We start from the raw sequence: 23,990 nt of genomic DNA on the forward strand, positions 1-23,990 counted from the left end.
ACATAATCCCTTTCTGCATCTCCTGGTTCACAACAAGCCCTTCGTCAAGCCCTTCGTCAAGCTGGGTCCCCCAGTCACAGTGATATCTAAAACATTTGGATTGAAACTCACAACTGGAACCCATTTGCCAGGACAAACTGTGTGCCCTGTACTGGTGGCAAGGGAGCGAGGGAGAATGAGAGTGAGAGGTGGAGAGATGGATAGAGACAGGGGGATAGAGACAGGGGGAGAGGCGGGGGGATAGAGACAGGGGGATAGAGACAGGGGGATAGAGACAGGGGGATAGAGACAGGGGGATAGAGACAGGGGGATAGAGACAGGGGATAGAGGCAGGGGGATAGAGACGGGGGATAGGGGGGGATAGATAGGGGGCGGGGGATAGAGGCGGGGGATAGAGGCGGGGGATAGAGGCGGGGGGGATAGGGCGGGGGATAGAGGCGGGGGATAGAGGCGGGGGATAGAGGCGGGGGATAGAGGCGGGGGATAGAGGCAGGGGGATAGAGGCAGGGGGATAGAGGCAGGGGGATAGAGGCAGGGGGATAGAGGTGAGCGCGAGAAACATCCTGAAAGAAGAGTATCAAAAGTGCCACCAGTCATCTTCTATATGACAATAACAAAACCCAGGTCGGGAAGTGGAGAGAAAACGTCGTCACACAGATTTCTATCAGGAGTGTCGCTACAGTTTCTATTTAGCCATCAGCTTCTCATTTCTTTCACCTCGTCTCTCTCCAAATAACTTAAAAGCCATGTCCACAAAATGACAACAGGGGACAGAATACCATTCAGAACAACTCAATAAAACACTAGCCTTTATATACAAATGATTTCTGTCTGTCTGAGTGTGTGTGTGTGTGTGTGTGTGTGTGTGTGTGTGTGTGTGTGTGTGTGTGTGTGTGTGTGTGTGTGTGTGTGTGTGTGTGTGTGTGTGTGTGTGTGTGTGTGTGTGTGTGTAAATAATAAGCATGGCTGAAAGCGAGACAGCTCAAACGGACGTAGAGGCATCACTCAGGCTCCCTTTAACCAGTCAATTAGAGCATGTCGTGTGACGAGGAACTTCGCTTACCAGCCAGACATAAGTCAGGGGACAAGAGTTGGACTCCGTGGGGAATGAATTAAAACTATGTGATGCCATCCTCATCATTAACAACGCAGAGCGCAGAGTCACACAACATGCCAGATGACTGAGTGACAGAGAGCAGAGGACAGAAGTACCAGGTGGAGGTGGAGAAACTTCAGGTGGAGGAATACTTTGTCATTTTCTGAACAAGCAGAGAACTGACAGCTTTTCCAGTCAGGCACACTCTGGACAGCCCTACTGAGACAAATAGAGGCTGCTGGAGAGGACCCAGGAGTCTGTCCCCTGACACATTAGCAGCCCTCAGATGTCATTAAACACCATTATCTAGCTTGGAGGCTGGAGATGCACAGTCTGCACAGAGTGGATGTGCCAGGGAAAAACAGCACTATAACAACTGTGTGTGTGTGTGTGTGTGTGTGTGTGTGTGTGTGTGTGTGTGTGTGTGTGTGTGTGTGTGTGTGTGTGTGTGTGTGTGTGTGTGTGTGTGTGTGTGTGTGTGTGTGTGTGTGTAATGATTATATTCTCAGAATACTTTCCTTAAAGAGAGAGATGGAACATCAAAGGATGTACTGATGTTTTTATGTCCGAGTGGTTCTGTCTAGTTGTGTGTGTGTGTGTGTGTGTGTGTGTGTGTGTGTGTGTGTGTGTGTGTGTGTGTGTGTGTGTGTGTGTGTGTGTGTGTGTGTGTGTGTGTGTGTGTGTGTGTGTGGTTCTGTCTGTGTACGGCAGATATTAGAAGCTCAAAATAGCACGCCGCAGTCCACCGTACGGCTCCAACCCTGCCTGGAGACTGTATAGAATCTGTATTCACACAGAGTTCATGTGAGTCACATGTAAAGGTATTGTGTTTGTGACCGAATGTATTTTCCATGGTCCTTCCAACCAGATCTGTTAGTATTTCTTTCAGTATGCACACATCTTTGAAAAATGTTTAGCAGGTATAATGTTCCTCACCTCCTTGTCCATGCTGTCCAGGTCTTCTTTACAGAATGTGTAGAGGGGGTTGGTCTCTGACATGCTGGGCTGGCGTTCCCTCCGCCGACAGGAGGGTCCAGGCTGCTCGTCGTCTCGACTGGAGGGACCCGCCGTCTCCCCATGTTGGTCCTTCTGACCCCTCCTGGTCACACCACAACAAACCACCGTCAGCCAGACACAAACATCTCCAACTGTTACCCAATTATTGTCAATCACCATAAGAAAACCAGTGACTTGTTATCACCGATTGTGGGAAAGAGGAAGAGAAACACCCTTTGTGCGTCTTCTAATTACACGCAGCCTCCAAAACAGCTCTATTTTTCCATTACGTTCTAAACTTTCAGTAGAGGGTCAGGCTTACAGCCCAACAGCCATAGGGGCTATCAGGAGTATATGGTTAATATACAGCCCTACTAGACATAGGGGCCATCAGGAGTATATGGTTAATATACAGCCCTACTAGACATAGGGGCTATCAGGAGTATATGGTTAATATACAGCCCTACTAGACATAGGGGCTATAAGGAGTATATGGTTAATATACAGCCCTACTAGACATAGGGGCTATAAGGAGTATATGGTTAATATACAGCCCTACTAGACATAGGGGCTATAAGGAGTATATGGTTAATATACAGCCCTACTAGACATAGGGGCTATAAGGAGTATATGGTTAATATACAGCCCTACTAGACATAGGGGCTATAAGGAGTATATGGTTAATATACAGCCCTACTAGACATAGGGGCTATCAGGAGTATATGGTTAATATACAGCCCTACTAGACATAGGGGCTATAAGGAGTATATGGTTAATATACAGCCCTACTAGACATAGGGGCTATAAGGAGTATATGGTTAATATACAGCCCTACTAGACATAGGGGCTATAAGGAGTATATGGTTAATATACAGCCCTACTAGACATAGGGGCTATCAGGAGTATATGGTTAATATACAGCCCTACTAGACATAGGGGCTATAAGGAGTATATGGTTAATATACAGCCCTACTAGACATAGGGGCTATAAGGAGTATATGGTTAATATACAGCCCTACTAGACATAGGGGCTATAAGGAGTATATGGTTAATATACAGCCCTACTAGACATAGGGGCTATCAGGAGTATATGGTTAATATACAGCCCTACTATAGGGGCTATCAGGAGTATATGGTTAATATACAGCCCTACTAGACATAGGGGCTATAAGGAGTATATGGTTAATATACAGCCCTACTAGACATAGGGGCTATAAGGAGTATATGGTTAATATACAGCCCTACTAGACATAGGGGCTATCAGGAGTATATGGTTAATATACAGCCCTACTAGACATAGGGGCTATAAGGAGTATATGGTTAATATACAGCCCTACTAGACATAGGGGCTATAAGGAGTATATGGTTAATATACAGCCCTACTAGACATAGGGGCTATAAGGAGTATATGGTTAATATACAGCCCTACTAGACATAGGGGCTATCAGGAGTATATGGTTAATATACAGCCCTACTAGACATAGGGGCTATCAGGAGTATATGGTTAATATACAGCCCTACTAGACATAGGGGCTATCAGGAGTATATGGTTAATATACAGCCCTACTAGACATAGGGGCTATCAGGAGTATATGGTTAATATACAGCCCTACTAGACATAGGGGCTATCAGGAGTATATGGTTAATATACAGCCCTACTAGACATAGGGGCTATCAGGAGTATATGGTTAATATACAGCCCTACTAGACATAGGGGCTATCAGGAGTATATGGTTAATATACAGCCCTACTAGACATAGGGGCTATCAGGAGTATATGGTTAATATACAGCCCTACTAGACATATATACAAGTCCTGTCAAAGGCAGGTGAAATGTGGTCGGCCACAAACCACATTTCAAGTTTGTGCGTGCGTTTTCAAAGACACGGGAGACAGTCAAGGACAGATGTTTGAGGAACGATACAGTGAAATTCTAAAATTAATATCAGAAAAATGACAGATGCTACCCATTAAACTTTCCTTTTTAATCTAGGACAACTGCCCATTGATGTGTCCCACAGAGTCATGTAGGGAAGAAGGGAACGAGGGTGGAGCGAGAGGAAGGGTGCAACTTCTGGGCTTTTAAACGCTGTGAAAATGAGACATTCCCCAGTGGGAGACAGAGCGGTTTGCAGACCAGAGAGAGATCCAGTGGGATAGTAGGAAATTACACATATATTTCCTTCATTTTAAGCCAAGCAGGATACATAACATGATCTAAATGAGATCGACTCAAAATACTTAGAATATTGCTCTTCGTTGACGAATCTGATTAGTCTATTTTAATCCAACTTCTCCTATCCAGTCACATTGTGGACCTTTGTACAACACAATCACTTCTCCCAATGACTGGTATCTGCTACTGTATAGAATTTTACAGATGATGGAGAACCCAGAAATATCATTGGATACGCTACAAGGAGCTCCTACAGAGACTATGTTTGCACAATGTTTAGGCATTCTGAGGACGGCCAAGGTGAGGCTGTGTGTGTGTGTGTGTGTGTGTGTGTGTGTGTGTGTGTGTGTGTGTGTGTGTGTGTGTGTGTGTGTGTGTGTGTGTGTGTGTGTGTGTGTGTGTGTGTGTGTGTGGAGCCAAGTTGAGGCTGTGTGTGTGGAGCAATGGTGAGGCTGTGTGTGGAGCCAAGGTGAGGCTGGGAAAATAATTAGAGCCCGACTGATATCGGCGGCCGATATTGACCTTTTACTGATATAACATATCGGCCAATAATTCCAACGATAATCGATATTCAATAAATAGGATGAAAAGAGAATCTCATGCTGATCTGAACATTAGTGCCCATTCTCATACTGATCTGAACACTAGTGCCCATTCTCATGCTGATCTGAACACTAGTGCCCATTCTCATGCTGATCTGAACACTAGTGCCCATTCACATACTGATCTGAACACTAGTGCCCATTCTCATGCTGATCTGAACACTAGTGCCCATTCTCATGCTGATCTGAACACTAGTGCCCATTCTCATGCTGATCTGAACACTAGTGCCCATTCTCATACCGATCTGAACACTAGTGCCCATTCTCATGCCGATCTGAACACTAGTGCCCATTCTCATGCCGATCTGAACATTAGTGCCCATTCTCATGCCGATCTGAACATTAGTGCCCATTCTCATGCCGATCTGAACACTAGTGCCCATTCTCATGCCGATCTGAACACTAGTGCCCATTCTCATGCCGATCTGAACACTAGTGCCCATTCTCATGCCGATCTGAACACTAGTGCCCATTCTCATACCGATCTGAACACTAGTGCCCATTCTCATACCGATCTGAACACTAGTGCCCATTCTCATACTGATCTGAACACTAGTGCCCATTCTCATACTGATCGGAACACTAGTGCCCATTCTCATACTGATCTGAACACTAGTGCCCATTCTCATACTGATCTAAACACTAGTGCCCATTCTCATGCTGATCTGAACACTAGTGCCCATTCTCATACTGATCTGAACACTAGTGCCCATTCTCATGCTGATCTGAACACTAGTGCCCATTCTCATGCCGATCTGAACACTAGTGCCCATTCTCATGCCGATCTGAACACTAGTGCCCATTCTCATGCCGATCTGAACATTAGTGCCCATTCTCATGCCGATCTGAACATTAGTGCCCATTCTCATGCCGATCTGAACACTAGTGCCCATTCTCATGCCGATCTGAACACTAGTGCCCATTCTCATGCCGATCTGAACACTAGTGCCCATTCTCATGCCGATCTGAACACTAGTGCCCATTCTCATACCGATCTGAACACTAGTGCCCATTCTCATACCGATCTGAACACTAGTGCCCATTCTCATACCGATCTGAACACTAGTGCCCATTCTCATACTGATCTGAACACTAGTGCCCATTCTCATACTGATCTGAACACTAGTGCCCATTCTCATACTGATCTGAACACTAGTGCCCATTCTCATACTGATCTAAACACTAGTGCCCATTCTCATGCTGATCTGAACACTAGTGCCCATTCTCATGCTGATCTGAACACTAGTGCCCATTCTCATGCTGATCTGAACACTAGTGCCCATTCTCATACTGATCTGAACACTAGTCCCCATTCTCATACTGATCTGAACACTAGTCCCCATTCTCATGCTGATCTGAACACTAGTCCCCATTCTCATGCTGATCTGAACACTAGTGCCCATTCTCATGCTGATCTGAACACTAGTGCCCATTCTCATGCTGATCTGAACACTAGTCCCCATTCTCATGCTGATCTGAACACTAGTCCCCATTCTCATGCTGTGTCATTATTTTCACAATGTAGGACATCAACATATGAAGTTACTGGACAATTGCTCTTTTGGATGGCAGTTTGAGAATTTAGTGTTGAAAAACACTTTTTCAATCCCCGCAGTAAAACAGTATATCGGCACGTTTGTCCCCCGAAAAGTCAGAATCATTATCGGAAAAACACACAAAAAAAAAACGTATCGGTCGTGCTCTACAAACAATATCTGTTGAAGATAGAGTAGACAGTCCTGGGGTTGGCACGTCTCACTACTGTCCTGTTAGATCTGGTTAGAGGACCTCGTTGAGAACAGGAGTGTAGCTAGCTGAGGATAAACCGCTGAGACAGGCTGGGCCCACTGAGTGGTGATGTAGAGAGGAACATTTTGCCCAGAAACCAAGAAAGTATTGAGCGATTAAGAGGGAACAACACTCCACATCACCCAGTATGTACTGCAGGCGGCAGCACATCCTCCTGGTGGTCTCTAATTGGGAGCGGAGTTTGTTTGATGATTTCTCTCTAATTTGGGCTTTATGTAACAAAAATTCCGCATTGTGCCTCAGTGTGTGTGTGTGTGTGTGTGTGTGTGTGTGTGTGTGTGTGTGTGTGTGTGTGTGTGTGTGTGTGTGTGTGTGTGTGAGACCAACTCTGCTCTGCTGCGAAGCTTCATTCTGATGTTATTAACATGACTTTTCTGTCTCAAAGCAGGAAGATAAGGAGCCCCCGGCAGAGACCGTCCGGTAAACAGACGCCAGCCAATTTAGAGATGAAAACCTTTCACAACATTTGGAGCCAGCTCAAAGGAAAACATTTGAATTGAGACCAACACCAAGCCTAGGATGTTAACTCTTTGGTACATACCAATAGAGGTGACAGAGATGCTGTTGGTGACTCACACAGGAAGGACAGAAGGTTTTCTAAAGTGAGAGCGATTTAATCTTGACAAACTATGGGTAAAGAAGCTACCTGCACTACTGAAAACAGAAATACATGCAGACACTGCAAGTAATACACAACCTTAAGGTTGGACTGGGAAATACAAACCTGTTAATACCACTTATTGTAGCTGCTTGCTGACTAATGAGCAGTTTCCCATCACATTCATCATAGCCCCAGTATTTTATTTCTCCTCCAAAAACAGACTTTTCCAGCATTAACATCCTAATTCATCTTCACCTCTAGCTGTAGAACATAATGAACAGGCAGAAACTCCAGCAGGAAATTGGCTAATCATTTAATTCCAGGAGAAAAAAAATCCACACAGCATATAAGGCTAGTGGGCCTCATGTATACATATATATATTTATATTCATTAGAGCGTAAACACCTGCTGCTCGGCTCATAGAAAGACAGTTGGTACCCGGGCCTACTAATAGAAATATGATTAAACAGACCGAACACTGTTCTCTACGTTACAGCTGTAAGCGCTGCCAGAGTTATTGTTTTGAGTGTTACATCTTCTGAACGCTGGCAAAGTTCAGAGCTCTTCTGTATACAGGGCCCAGAGGTCTACGACATGTAAGGCGATACAGGGTTTTCCAAACTGGGTTCTGGGGCCTGCCCTGGGTGCACGTTTTGATTGTTGCCCTAGCACTACACAGCTGATTCAAATGATCAAAGCTTGATGATGAGTTGGTTATCTGAATTAGCTGTGTAGTGCTAGGGCAACAACCAAAACGTGCACCCACGGGGGTTCCTAGGACAGAGTTTGGGAAACGCTGAATAAGTGCGTCGCTCAAGGGCATAGGCAGATTTTTCACCTATTCGGCTCGGAGATTCAAACCAGCAACCTTTCGGCCCAACGCTGCAACGCCTCCGTATAGCAGCCATCAGAGCAAAGAGAAGGACAGGACAGAGACAAGCTATGTTCCAGAATGTTCTAACTGGTACGAGAACTGGTGTCCTTGCTCATCTAGCTATGAGGGAGGCAAGAGGACTTACTAGGTACTTAGAAGCACTGAAAAGCCAAACATCAATCCCAGATATCAATACATCTGATGGACACCCACAGAAGAGGACCGGTCTGAACACGCATGTCATCCATCATCATCCAAAAGTACGCGCCACACACAGTTGTCAACACAGTTGAATTGCCAGGTCAGTACCTGAGCGAGGTCTGGTCGCCATGGGCAGCAGACATGGAGGCCTGGAGGTAAGATGGTGGTCTGGAGGCCTGAGTCCCACGGCGAATCAGCTTCCCCGTGACTGGGTCGTACGTCCGCACCTCAGGGGCAGCTGGAGGGTGGTGGTGAATGGGGGCGGGGGGAAACCGGGGGTTCTGGAAGGACCCTTGGAGGTCAGGGAACGTGACTGGGCTGTTGCTCCTAAAGACAGAAGCACCATCAGATAACTGTGCGAGTGTGTGTACTGTTGTGACTTTGTGTGTGTGACTTTGTGTGTGTGTGTACCGTTGGGTCTTGGTGTAGTCCTCCTTCAGTGGATACAGTGATTCCTCCACTCTCTCCCAGCGCTCCAGACATCCCCACAGCCAGTCAGGATTCACCACATGGAGATGTTTACAGCCTTGGGCCTGACGCACCTTCTCTGTACCTAAGAGAGACGAGGAAAGGGTCAATCAAGAAGAGAAAACAGAATACCGTCTGTTGCTAGATACCAAACTTAAAAGTAGAACTGACAGCGTTTTAGCAACATGAAATCTTATTCAAATCTGTTCATATACACCGCCAAGAAGAATACATTTGACATGAGAGCACTTCGATATGGTCATTTTCACGTCTAGTAAGAGATGAGAAATCTATAGTAATATAGGTTGGGAACTTGGGCATGTGTTTGTCCAATTAATACACAATGCAGCAAATAAAACCTCATAAAAACATGTGTTTTGTCCAGGATCGAGTCAACGCAGACTGGTGCGCCATATCAGAGAGATACTGTAGGCTTATAATCTAATAAACCATTTGCCACATGGGCCCGGCATGATTAACTTTGAACAGGACTATGTGTTTATAAGCAGCAGCAACAGCGCCGACGTTAGATCATTACAACGTATTCGCTAAGAGCCACAAAAAAAACACCTGAATGGATTTCTGAAAACATGTAAATACCACGGGAGTCCTCTTACATTTGGGAACTTCACAGTCCTATTAATAGAACTGTGAAAAGGGTAGGATCTCTCTCCCTCAGTTGCCTATGCGCATCGACAACAAGATCAACAACTAATGCAAGCCAGAGCAAGATGAGCTCAAATTCTAACGAGGGAACATTAATTAAACCCTCTCAAACCTTTTCAGCTAGTTGGCCGTCAGAATTGCACTGATAAACGATGGGGAATAGTAGCCTGCTCATTCTTACAACTGAAATGGGAACTTGCCTACCCACCCATTTGATCAATGCCAAATACATTTGATTGACAACTAAGAGACAGTTCAAGTTTAACGTAGCTAGTTAGCTAGCGAAGCGATTCACATATCTGGCTAGCTAGCCAAATGACATCTGCATCTCTATTTATAGCCAAAGATTGGCTCCGTGCAATTATTTTATATCTGCAAAGTAGTTCAAATGCGGCCAGTTCCACTTTAACAACCAAGCTGCATAAACAGAGGAGCAAACTGAAGAGAGAAATATACAACAACTCTTGGATGCAAATGGAAGTGGATTTTATTGTTAAAACCAACACTTTCAATGGGCCTCCCGAGTGGCGCAGTGGTCTAAGGCGACCACTGCATTGCAGTGCTAGCTGTGCCACTAGAGATTCTGGGTTAGGGTCCAGGCTCTGTCGCAGCCAGCTGTGATTGGGAGACCCGGGGAGTGGTGCACAATTGGCCCAGCGCTGTCCGGGTTAGGCCAGCAGGGATATCCTTGTCCCATCTCGCTCTTGCGACTCCGGTGGCGGGCAGTGCACACTGACACGGTAGCCAGGTGTACGGGGCTTCCTCTGACACATTGGTGCAGCTAGCTTCCGGATTAAGTGGGCATTGTGTCAAGAAGCAGTGCGGCTTGGCTTGGTTGGCTGTGTTTCAGAGGACGCACGGCTCCTGACCGTCGCCTCTCCCAAGTGCGTATGGGAGTGGCAGCGACGGGACAAGACTAACTACCCATTGGATACCACGAAATTGGGGGGGAAACTAATACAAAAAAAACACTTACGGGGAGCCTCAATCATACATTGAAAGCCAATTGACAATTGTCCTGAAGCATTTCATTTATCTATTAGGTTCCATTGACAATCAGTTATTTTATTGGCATTGTCAGTTCAGAGAGCAGCAATTTCCACTTGACGTCTGACCGAAAGATAGAGACCTGCATCTCAGAGCAGCACCGTACCCAATCAACACAAGATTAGCCCATCTCACAGCGGCAAATACTGACTCTGCTCTGCACATCGATAGCCTATCATTCTTTGCCATATTTTCTCCCCAAGTTGATTAGGTGTGTCTGAAATTGATACTAGCGTGTTCAGTTCCGACTATGTAGCTAGCTATAAACCAATAATCCAGAACAACAAGAGGTCAGCCTTGAGATTGCATAGCAACAGCGGCCAGACAGACAAATCCTCTGAATATGATCTGACTGCCAACGCTGAGATTGAATTATACAAGGTAGCTAAAACATTAGCCCATGGGCCAGACCCCACAATTTGGGCTGTCGAGTTCAATTGGGGTGACGATTTCCTTGAAGGCCTTTGTCCCTAGAGTTGGAAAATGTGCAAGAGAAAGCTGCCAGTTCTACACTGCTATGTTATCGCTCTTTCATCCCATTGGGATTTTACCAGTATTCAACACATTATTGCTCACGTATATCCTTTAATCATACCAATGGAAAGATGAGATTTACAGTATACATCAGACACAATTACAGAATATTGAGGTCAACATCACTTTTCAAATCCCAGTGTCTATTGGAAAGCAGATTGAACAAGGTTTTCCTCTGTGTGTAGATCAGTGACAAAAATCATATACATTTTAAATTCAGGCTCAAACACAAAATGTAGAAAAAGTAAAGGGGTGTGAATACTTTCTGAAGGCCCTGTACGTGAGCAACAACATGTTGTATTCTGACATTGTCACATGGGAAAATCGATATGGGAAAAATGCATGGGACGGAGGAATGAAAGAGCGAAAACAGAACTGTCATTGCTGCACATCTATTACACATTATCCAACTCTAGGGACATCGACCATCAAGAAAATCACTATGAGACATTGTCACCCAGAGTGAGCCCAACCCCTATATAAATCCCAGTACAATGAATGAAAGACTGTCTCATGCATTTGTACCGACAGCCCACACAATGACTGTCACTCAGGCCATTGTACCGACAGCCCACACAGTGGCAGCTTCTTAACATTTCCTCTTCACATGAAGTGGGACCTTGTATGCTGTGGTTCACTACGTGCTCCCTCTCCCCTTCTCCCTCCTCCTCTCTGTGGTTGAATTTGTCCGACTCTGACGTACAGAGCTCGTTGAGCCCCCACGGACCGCTGATTGCAAAGTGCAGCCGACGGCAATGCTGCCTGCCACTTCCTGTGCTTGATGATGTCTGAGGGCACGTTGGATTGGATGAGGCTATTACTCCTTTAGAGACATGACGTCCGCTTGCCAGTCAGACAGCCAACCTGTCAGTCAGCCACATTGACTTCAATGACGCTAATTCGAAAGACCAGAGGGAAAGAATCATCCGTTTGGCCCAGACAGACTATTCTTCCCTGCTCCTCTTTCAGAGTTACACCATTGAAGTCAGTGGGTTTCAGAGAACAGGAAGGTACTTGTGACATTTGTAGAGTCAGGAGGTGAGGTGGCTCTATAAAGCCAGTGTCTCTCAGACTTGCAGAGAAAGGTTGTTCACGTGTCTCTGTAATGGCTGAAGGAGGTGCCTACCCAAACAATTTTAACTTCTACTTTTAAAAATCCAACTCTCTAAAAACAAATCTCTCACCATTGCTGCCTGCTATAGACCACCCTCTGCCCCAGCTGTGCTCTGGACACCATATGTGAACTGATGGCCCCCATCTATCTTCAGAGTGCGTGTTGCTAGGTGACCTAAACTGGAACATGCTTAACACCCCAGCTATCCTACAATCTAAGCTTGATGCCCTCAATCTCACACGAATTATCAATGAACCTACCAAGCACCACCCCAAAGCCGTAAACACGGGCACCCTCATAGATATCATCCATATATCATCCTAAACAACTTGCCCTCTAAATACACCTCTGCTGTTTTCAACCAAGATCTCGGCGATCACTGCCTCATTGTCTGCATCCGTAATGGGTCTGCGGTCAAGCGACCTCCACTCATCACTGTCAAACGCTTCCCTGAAACACTTCAGCGAGCAGGCCTTTCTAATCCACCTGGCCGGGGTATCCTGGAAGGATATTGAACTCATCCCGTCAGTAGAGGATGCCTGTTTTTTAAATATTTTTAAAATGCCTTCTTCACCATCTTAAATAAACATGCCCCATTCAAGAAATTTAGAACCAGGAACAGATATAGCCCTTGGTTCTCTCCAGACCTGACTGCCCATAACCAACACAAAAACATCCTATGGCGTACTGCATTGGCATCCAACAGCCCCCGTGATATGCAACTTTTCAGGGAAGTTAGAAACCAATATACACAGGCAGTTAGAAAACACAAACTCAAAAAAGTTCTGAGACACTGTAAAGTTAATGGAGAATAAGAACACCTCCCCCAGCTGCCCACTGCACTGAGGATAGGAAACTCTGTCATCACCAATAAATCCACTATAATTGAGAATTTCAATAAGCATTTTTCTACGGCTGGCCATGGTTTCCACCTGGCTACCCCTACCCCGGTTGACAGTACTGTACCCCCCACAGCAACTCGCCCAAGCCTTCCCCATTTCTCCTTCTCCCAAATCCAGTCAGCTGATGTTCTGAAAGAGCTGCAAAATCTGTTGTCCGGGCCTCTGGCAGTCTCTATGGGGGTGCCAGAGGGTTAAATTCTTGGGCCGACTCTCTTCTCTGTATATATCAATGATGTTGCTCTTGCTGCTGGTGAGTCTCTGATCCACCTCTACGCAGACGACACCATTCTGTATACTTCTGGCCCTTCTTTGGACACTGTGTTAACAACCTTCCAGAAGAGCTTCAATGCCATACAACTCTCCTTCCGTGGCCACCAACCGCTCTTAAATACAAGTAAAACTAAATGCATGCTCTTCAACCGATCACTGCCTGCACCTGCTCGCCTGACCAGCATCACTACTCTGGACGGTTCTGACTTAGAATATGTGGACAACTACAAATACCTAGGTGTCTGGTTAGACTGTAAACGCTCCTTCCAGACTCACATCAAACATCTCCAATCCAAAGTTAAATCTAGAATTGGCTTCCTATTTTGCAACAAAGCATCCTTCACTCATGCTGCCAAACATACCCTTGTAAAACTGACCATCCTACCGATCCTCAACTTCGGCGATGTCATTTACAAAATAGCCTCCAATACCCTACTCAATAAATTGGATGCAGTCTATCACAGTGCCACCCGTTTTGTCACCAAAGCCCCATACACTACCCACCACTGCAACCTGTACGCTCTCGTTGGCTGGCCCTCGCTTCATACTCGTCGCCAAACCCACTGGCTCCAGGTCATCTACAAGACCCTGCTAGGTAAAGTCCCCCCTTAGCTCACTGGTCACCATAGCAGCACCCACCTGTAGCACGTGCTCCAGCAGGTATATGTCTCTGGTCACCCCCAAAACCAATTCTTCCTTTGGCCGCCTCTCCTTCCAGTTGTCTGCTGCCAATGACTGGAATGAACTACAAATATCTCTGAAACTGGAAACACTTATCTCCCTCACGAGCTTTGAGCACCAGCCGTCAGAGCAGCTCACAGATTGTTCAATGATAATCTAAAAACAAAGTTGTACTCATTGTCCAGGCCTGTTTGTCTTGTTAATGGCATCTTCACGCCTTTATAATTGAAGAGAGACCACTGGTAATGGTCTTCTATCTTTAGAAGGCTGGGCCATGTTGGCGATACGAACCAAACCTAATTTCAGTCAGTAGGAACTCTGATAGTACTACTTGATTGAACGCCAACAAAGTGCTTAGCTAGACCAAATTGAAACCACGGCCGTAGTGACAGGATTTTAATGGAACAACAAGCTAGTGATATGTCTTATATATGTATGTGTTCATCAAATCAGTAACACCTGGTAATTGTACAGCTTACTTGGTCACAGTGGTCTTCAAGGTGTAAGCCATAACTAGCCATGTACAGATTCAATAGCCCAAGACGGCTGATGCTCCGTTACACGAGAATGCATTCTGCAATCCAAATGACAGTTTAATATCTCGAAGAGGCTAGTATGATAGCATCCATGCCCATTAGGGACCAGAATATACTAATGCTAAAGCTGAGAAAAGCAATAAAGAAACAGCTTAGGCTATTCTCTGTTCCGAATTCGTTAAGGGACTGATTCAATTCAGGACAGAATATGTGCTGTAGGTTACAAGGCTCGCTGGGTTCAACACTTAAAGGAAAACTCCACCCCAAAACCATATTTTGGTATTTGTTTCATGAGAAACAAAATACCAAAACACGTGAAACATTTTGGGGCAATATCAACAATTGACTAATGAAACAAATGCCAAAAGATAGTTTTGGGGTGGAGTTTTCCTTTAAGTGGGCCTAATAATCATTATGGTTTAGCTCGCTAGAGAGACTTCATACTCTAAATGTAGTGATGGAGTCTTCTAGCCTGTGTAATAAACTAATAGGGATGAACAGAGACACAATACTGTATGACTGTATAATGATAGGGATGAATAGAGACAATACTGTATGACTGTATAATGATAGGGATGAACAGAGAAAATACAGTATGACTGTATAATGATAGGGATGAACAGAGAAAATACAGTATGGCTGTATAATGATAGGGATGAACAGAGAAAATACAGTATGACTGTATAATGATAGGGATGAACAGAGACACAATACTGTATGACTGTATAATGATAGGGATGAACAGAGAAAATACAGTATGGCTGTATAATGATAGGGATGAACAGAGAAAATACAGTATGGCTGTATAATGATAGGGATGAACAGAGAAAATACAGTATGACTGTATAATGATAGGGATGAACAGAGAAAATACAGTATGGCTGTATAATGATAGGGATGAACAGAGAAAATACAGTATGACTGTATAATGATAGGGATGAACAGAGAAAATACAGTATGGCTGTATAATGATAGGGATGAACAGAGAAAATACAGTATGACTGTATAATGATAGGGATGAACAGAGAAAATACAGTATGGCTGTATAATGATAGGGATGAACAGAGACACAATACTGTATGACTGTATAATGATAGGGATGAACAGAGAAAATACAGTATGACTGTATAATGATAGGGATGAACAGAGAAAATACAGTATGGCTGTATAATGATAGGGATGAACAGAGAAAATACAGTATGACTGTATAATGATAGGGATGAACAGAGAAAATACAGTATGGCTGTATAATGATAGGGATGAACAGAGACACAATACTGTATGACTGTATAATGATAGGGATGAACAGAGAAAATACAGTATGGCTGTATAATGATAGGGATGAACAGAGACACAATACTGTATGACTGTATAATGATAGGGATGAACAGAGAAAATACAGTATGGCTGTATAATGATAGGGATGAATAGAGACAATACTGTATGACTGTATAATGATAGGGATGAACAGAGAAAATACAGTATGGCTGTATAATGATAGGGATGAACAGAGACACAATACTGTATGACTGTATAATGATAGGGATGAACAGAGAAAATACAGTATGGCTGTATAATGATAGGGATGAATAGAGACAATACTGTATGACTGTATAATGATAGGGATGAACAGAGAACCATAGTATCAATTCACTATCCCATTACACCTTTCTCTCTGCTAGATGTTGAGGTTGAATGTGTCGATCAGATGAGGTTACTGGAAAAGTTAGAAGTGCCATTATCTTTGCCATTATCTGAGGTATTGCGTTAGTCACCTGCAATACCTCAGACAGTACTGGTACTATTTTGTCAAAACTTGGGTGGATGATGAGTCTTGCCATAAAGATCTGGCATTTGGAAAATGACATGGATTGGCCCAAAGTGGGAGCTAAAGTAATTAACTGAAAATGTGTTATTGCGTGTGACTATCTCAATTGTCCTTTTTCTTGGGTGCCGACATCTTTGCAGTTGCCTTGTTAAATGTGATTTGACTCAGTGAGCAACAACCATTATAATGTCCTCTCCTTCTTGAGGTTTCCTAACAAAGACAAACACACTTGCAATGAGCAGCTTTTTCCTTTGCAAATTATTATCTACTTAGCGAAGGAAAATCACTTGACTTGAGTGAAACAATGTTACTTTCGGCTGTTTTTTTGTTGTTGCTCCTCTTGTTTGTTTGTTTGTTTGGCCTCGGAACCCAACGAAGCAGGGAGACCTAACTCCCTGGCAGAGAGTACACAGGTCCTCTCTCGCAGTAGTCCACTCTGTCTGATAATGATGGTGATTGTGAACAAGCCAACTGCTTTATTCTGCCAAACGAGCAATAAACAGACACCTGAAATGACCTTGGACCAGTGAACCAGGAACCGGTGAAACAGGGGGCGGGGGATGGTTGATGTGTTTGAGATGATTATGGACCAGGGGGACAGGCTCTTACGTGTTTGAGGTGTGAACCGGGCTCAGGCTCTGATGCATTTGAGAGGTGATCACCATGTCATCATGGACATAATGAGTTGGACATGGCTGGCCCTGTAGTGCTGCTCTGATCTGACCTGCTGCATCAACAGGCTATGGGGAAGATCCAGAAGATCCCTCCCCTCTGACCTTCTCCTGCAATGGCCTTTGAGAAGGAGGCGAGGAGTATGTAATTGATATTCTTCCTGTGTTGACGGTAACCTGACCTCTAACACAACAGTCAATATGTTTCAAACTAATTATTTTAGCCATCTGTTCCACCTATGGTTTTACCACACCACTCAGACTTCAATTAACATAAACAGTATAAACAGTACGGCTGGGAATTGCCAGGGACCTCATGATACAATATTTTCACGATACTTTGGAGCCATTATGATATAAATGTATGTATTGCGAATCTATATGTATTGTGATTTGGTACTGTGATTGCGATTCGCATTAATTTCCAAAAGTTCCAACTAGAGGTCGACCGATTAATCGGCATGGCCGATTTGAAGTTTTCATAACAATCTGTAAATCGGCATTTTTGGACACTGATTATGGCCGATTACATTGCACTCCACGAGGAGTCTGCGTGGCAGGCTGACCACCTATTACGCGAGTGAAGCAAGGAGCCAAGGTGAGTTGCTAGCTAGCATTAAACTTATCTTATAAAAAAAAAAAATCACAGCCTACTTCGCCGGGTGATGATTTAACAAGCGCATGTGCGAAAAAAGCACTGTCGTTGAACCAATGTACCTAACCAAAAACATCAATGCCTTTCTTAAAATCAATACACAAGTATATATTTTTAAAGCTGCATATTTAGTTAAAATAAATTCATGTTAGCAAGTAATATTAACTAGGGAAATTATGTCACTTCTCTTGTGTTCGTGCAAGCAGAGAGGGTATATACAGCAGTTTGTTGCGAACTGTGTGAAGACCATTTCTTCCTAACAAAGTCCGTAATTAATTTGCCAGAATTTCACATAATTATGACATAACATTAACGGTTGTGCAATGTAACAGCAATATTTAGACTTATGGATGTCACCCGTTCGATAAAATACGGAACGATTCCGTATTTCACTGAAAGAATAAAATGTTTTGTTTTCGAAATTATAGTTTTCGGATTTGACCATATTAATGACCTAAGGCTCGTACTTCTGTATGTTTATTATATTATAATTAAGTCTATTATTTGATAGAGCAGTCTGACTGCGCAATGGTAGGCAGCAGCAATGGTAGGCTCGTAAGCATTCATTCAAACAGCACTTTCCTGTGTTTGCCAGCAGCTCTTCGCAATGCTTGGACGCACAGTGCTGTTAAACTCCTGAGATTAGGCTGGCAATACTATAGTGCCTATAAGAACTAGTCAAAAGGTTAATGAAATACACATGAGAGAGAAATAGTCCTATAATAACTACAACCTAAAACTTCTTAACTGGGAATTTTGAAGACTCATGTTAAAAGGAACGACCAGCTTTCACATGTTCTCATGTTCAGAGCAAGGAACATAAACGTTAGCTTTAAAAAATTAAAAAAAGTTTTACATGGCACATATTGCACTTTTACTTTCTTCTCCATCACTTTGTTTTTTCATTATTTAAACCAAATTGAACATGTTTCATTATTTGAGACTAAATTGATTTTTATTTACTATTTAAGTTAGAATAAGTGTTAATTCAGTATTGTTGTAATTGTCATTATTACAAATATATCTATATATTTTTTTATTTGTATTATTATTATTATTTATTTATTTGTATTATTTTAAAAATCGGACGATTAATAGGTCTCGGATTTTTTTTGTCCTCCAGTAGTCTGTATCGCCGTTCAAAAATCATAATTGGTCGACCCCTAGGTCCAACCATCCCTTGTTTTTGAGACAGGGGTGTCACGGAATCTGTACGTTGTATTCATTAAGTATGTTGTAGCAATTTTTTAAATATTCATTATGATGCATTGCAATATTGTTTTTCGATCAACAAAGAAGTAAAAAGTGAAAATAACAGTGGTCATTTGCATGACAATTAATCATTACCCAAAATACCATAACCGCCAAAGACATAATCAGCAGAGCAGAAAGAACCAAGACGCTGACCCGGTCTTGTCTCACCTGACCCTACCACAACATTACGTATGTATCCATCCCTTCTGTTTCCACTGGACATCCCTGAGGAATAGTCACTGAACAATATCTGAGTTAGTCACATGAACTGGTATGCAATAATATATCAAACATTTAATGGATGCAACATTAAAGTAAAGAATAAATTATATTAAATAAAAGTCCAGTACTGGGCTCCCAAGTGGAGCAGCGGTCTAAGTGCAAGAGGCGTCAATACAGTCCCTGGTTCGAATCCAGGGTGTATCACTGGCCATAATTGGGAGTCCCATAGGGCTGCGCACAATTGGCCCAGCGTTGTCCAGGTTTGGCCGGGGTAGGCTTTCATTGTAAATAAGAATTTGTTTTTTATTTCACCTTTATTTAACCAGGTAGGCCAGTTGAGAACAAGTTATAATTTACAACTGCAACCTGGCCAAGATAAAGCAAAGCAATGCGACAAAAACAACAGAGTTACACATGGGATAAACAGCCAATAACACCATAGAAAATCTGTATACAGTGTGAGCAATTAAAGTAAGGAGGTAAGGCAATAAATAGGCCATAGTGGCTAAGTAATTACAATTTATCAATTAACACTGGAGTGATAGATGTGCAGATGAGGATGTGCAAGTAGAAATACTGGTGTGCAAAAGAGCAGAAAAAAAACAAACAAATATGGGGATGAGGTAGGTAGTTGGATTAATAATAGATAATTACAGATGGGCTGTGGACAGCTGCAGCGATCGGTAAGTTGCCCTGACAGCCGATGCTTGAAGTTAGTGGGGGAGATAGAAGTCTCCAACTTCAGTGATTTTTGCAATTCGTTCCAGTCATTAGCAGCAGAGAACTGGAAGGAAAGGCAGCCAAAGAAGGTGATGGCTTTGGGGATGACCAGTGAAATATACCTGCTGGAGTGCATGCTACGGGTGGGTGTTGCTATGGTGACCAGTGAGCTGAGATAAGGCCAAGCTTTACCTAGCAAAAACTTAGATGACCTGGAGCCAGTGGGTTTGGCAACAAATATGTAGCAAGGACCAGCCAACGAGAGCATACAGGTTGCAATGGTGGGTAGTATATGGGGCTTTGGTGACAAAACGGATGGCACTGTGATCCAATTTGCTGAGTAGAGTGTTGGAGGCTATTTTGTAAATGACATTGCCCAAGTCAAGGATCAGCAGGATAGTCAGTTTTACGAGGGTGTTTGGCAGCATGAGTGAAGGAGGCTTTGTTGCGAAATAGGAAGCTGAGTCTAGATTTAATTTTGGATTGGAGATGCTTAATATGAGTCTAGAAGGAGCGTTTACAGTCTTGCCAGACACCTAGGTATTTGTACTTGTCCACATATTCTAAGTCAGAACCGTCCAGAGGAGTGATGCTGGTCAGGCGGGCAGCGATTGGTTGAAGAGCGTGCACTTAGTTTTACTAGCATTTAAGAGCGGTTGGAGGCCACAGAAGGAGCGTTGTATGACATTGAAGCTCGTTTGGAGGTTTGTTAACACAGTCTCCATGAAGGAACAGATGTATACAGAATGGTGTTGTCTGCGCGTAGAGGTGGATCAAAGAATCACTCGCAGCAAGAGCGACATCATTGATATATACAGAGAAAAGAGTCGGCCCGAGAATTGAACCCTGTGGCACCCCCATAGAGACTGCAAAAGGTCCAGACAACAGACCCTCCGATTTGACACACTGAACTTTATCTGAGAAGTAGATGGTGAACCAGGCGAGGCAGTTATTTGAGAAACCAAGGCTGTCGATTCTGCCGATAAGAATGTGGTGATTGACAGAGTCGAAACCTTGGCCAGGTCGATGAAGATGGCTGCACAGTACTGTTTTTTAAATCGATGGTGGTTATGATATCGTTTAGGACCTTGAGCGTGGCTGAGGTGCACCCCTGACCAGTTCAGAAACCGGATTGCATAGTGGAGAAGGTACGTTGGGATTCGAGATGGTGGGTGATCTGTTTGTTCACTTGGCTTTTGAAAACGTTTGAAAGGCAGGGCAGGACAGATATAAGTCTAACAGTTGAGTCTAAACAACAACAACGGGTAAATGGCGATGAATGGGCAGAGAGGGTCAGTTAGCTACACACAGGGCCTGAGTTAGAGCCTTTTTAAAATGTAATTTTACCTTTATTTAACCAGGCAAGTCAGTTAAGAACATATTGTTATTTTCAATGACGGCCTGGGAACAGTGGGTTAACTGCCTGTTCAGGGGCAGAACGACAGATTTGTACCTTGTCAGCTCGGGGGTTTGAACTCGCAACCTTCCGGTTACTAGTCCAACGCTCTAACCACTAGGCTACGCTGCCGCCCCTGGGGGGGGGGCGACAGATAAACAAAATGAAGTACCGTGTTAATGAACAGTAGGCATCAGCTGTGTAGTCGAGTGATCATAGCGTCCAATAAGCAGCAATGGATGAAACAGGGAGCCGCTCCGCAATCGTCACTACGCTAGGCAGAGCGGGAGACACAGCGCTCAGAGTTAGCGGGCCGGGGAAAGTAGCTGGGTCCTCACCGACATCAACAACAGAGGCCGGTTGAGAGTACATCGGCCGAAATACGTCAGCAGACCAGTCGTGATGGATCGGTGGGGCTCCGTGTCGACAAAGGGTCCAGGCAAATTGGCAAGAGAGGTATTGTAGTTGGTATACTGTTTGCTAGCTGGGGGAATGGGCCTAGCTCGAGGCTAAGTGGTGCTTGCTTCTGGACAAGTGCGTTGGCCACAATAGCCATTCGGTAGCAGCTAGCTAGCTGCGGTGATCCGGTGTCATGGTCCAGGGTTTGCGGCAGGAATCCGGTGATGTGGGGGGAAAAAAGCAGTCCAATATGCTCAGGGCTGATAGCGCGCTGTGCAGACTGGCAGATATTATCCGGGCTAAAGCTGCTGGTGACTGTGCTAAAAAGGTAAAGACGGCTAACAGTGGCTAACAATGACTAAATAGCTAGTAGCTAATTAGCTGGCTAGCTTCTGAAGGCTAGCTCCTGATGGAGGTTCCAGTTATAAGGTTTTTAAAAAAATAGCAGATCCGTACCACGTTGGGTGAGGCGTTTTGCGGGAAGGTATATTTAAGAAGAAAATGGAAAAAGAGTTTGAAATGTATATAAAAAGGTGATAAATGCAGATTTTTTTTTTTACACGTGACAAATACAAACATGTCCTGCTGCTACAACATCTTGAGAAAAAAAAAAAGTTTATAATTAAGCCCAATTAGGCTACATCATGCTGGATATCAAAAAAAGCATATTTCTACAATTAGGCCAAGGCTATTACACAGAAGAACAGTTGACCAATTACATTAAAGATGCGCTTCTGTAAAGAGGACTTATAAGCCCTGTTTGGAAATGAGCAGCTATAATAACTGGACTCCAGAGAAATTTTGCAGAATGAGATGAAGACTTGTGTTGTCGGGCCACAGATAACTGTCAAATCAAGATACTTCAGAGATGTTCTGTGCTTCCCCAAACAGAGTTGTTACTCTATTATTAATTAAATGAATTTAAAAAATCTGATTAAAATTCAATGAACCAAAGTTCAGAGTAAGGTTTTGTTATTCTAATGAAATAATATCCAAGGCCATGGATTAATGATGGAATTCTGTTCAAATAAATCATAATAAAGTTTGATCAGGCTGCAACTCAACAAGCAGAGTATTGACTTGAATAAATTAATACAGACTTTCCTCTATTAGTTCAGGTCACTGATCTGATTTCCTCTCATTACATCAAACGGATGAAGATGTAACTGAACTTGATGTTTCTTTGTAGGCAAGAGTTCAGCAGAGGACAAACCATGAATACCTGTACCAGCCTCTATTCACATAGGATACAAAAAGCTTAACACCGAATGTGAGAGGACCACAAATGGGGATAATGCTCTATGCTCCAAAAGAACTGCATGCTCTTCCCCAGCCGCACCACTTGGCTTACCAAACAAAGTGGCAAGTCAGGCTGTTGATGTTTCTTACAATGATTCATACAGACTAAGTCATTTAAAAACTGTGCCTTTACCAAACAGGTGGGTGCTCAGATAGGTATGTAGGTACAATCAGTACACCCCCCCCCCCCCCCCCCCCCCCCCCCCCCCGGCTCAGCACAGCTTTAAGTTGTCAGGGCATGGACTCTACAAGGTGTCAAAAGCATGGGCCAGCATTCCACAGGAATTTAGGTGGGAGTAACATTCTTGATACACGGGAGACTGTTGAGCGTGAAAAACCTGCAGCATTGCAGTTGACAGAAACCGGTGCGCCTGGCACCTACTCTCATACCCCATTCAAAGGCACACATACACAATCCATGCCTCAAGGCTTAAAAATCATTCTTTCACCTGCCTCCACCCCTTCTACACTGATTGAAGTGGATTGAACAAGTGACATTAATAAGGGATCATAGCTTTCACCTGGATTCACCTGGTCAGTCTGTAAAAGAGCAGGTGTTCTTTAATGTTTTATATACTCATATACTGTGCCTTCAGAAAGTATCCACACCACCTGACTTATTGCACATTTTTGTTGTGTTACAGCCTGAATTCTAAATGAATTAAATTTCCCACCCATCTACACACAATACCCCACAATGACAAAGTAAAAAAACATGTTTTTATAAAAATGTCAAATTTATTGAAAATGAAATATAGAAATCTCTCATTTACGTAAGCATTCACACCCCTGAGTCAATACATGATAGAATCGCATTTGGCAGCGATTACAGCTGTGAAACCATCTTGGTAAGTCTAAGAGCTTTGCACAACTGGATTGTACAATATACGCACATTATTATTGTGAAAGTTCTTCAAGCTCTCTCAAGTTGGTTGTTGATTATTGACAGATTGCTATAGATTTTCAAGTTGC

General features: G+C 43.6%; 1 protein-coding gene across 3 annotated transcripts in view; it reads right to left on the reverse strand.

The window, feature by feature from the left end:
- Positions 1 to 23,990, reverse strand: part of ctdp1 (CTD (carboxy-terminal domain, RNA polymerase II, polypeptide A) phosphatase, subunit 1) — a 132,171-nt gene that overhangs the window by 88,343 nt on the left and 19,838 nt on the right. For all 3 annotated transcript variants that reach the window (XM_046327576.1, XM_046327577.1, XM_046327575.1), the window contains 3 exons: positions 8,768 to 8,909; positions 8,465 to 8,683; positions 2,033 to 2,195 (listed from right to left, as the gene is read on the reverse strand). In XM_046327576.1, the coding sequence (XP_046183532.1) occupies positions 2,033 to 2,195; positions 8,465 to 8,683; positions 8,768 to 8,909 (524 nt within the window). The remainder of the gene's footprint in view (positions 1 to 2,032; positions 2,196 to 8,464; positions 8,684 to 8,767; positions 8,910 to 23,990) is intronic.

The sequence above is a fragment of the Oncorhynchus gorbuscha genome, linkage group LG24, assembly GCF_021184085.1.
Source record: "Oncorhynchus gorbuscha isolate QuinsamMale2020 ecotype Even-year linkage group LG24, OgorEven_v1.0, whole genome shotgun sequence".
NCBI classification, from domain to species: Eukaryota; Metazoa; Chordata; class Actinopteri; order Salmoniformes; family Salmonidae; genus Oncorhynchus; species Oncorhynchus gorbuscha.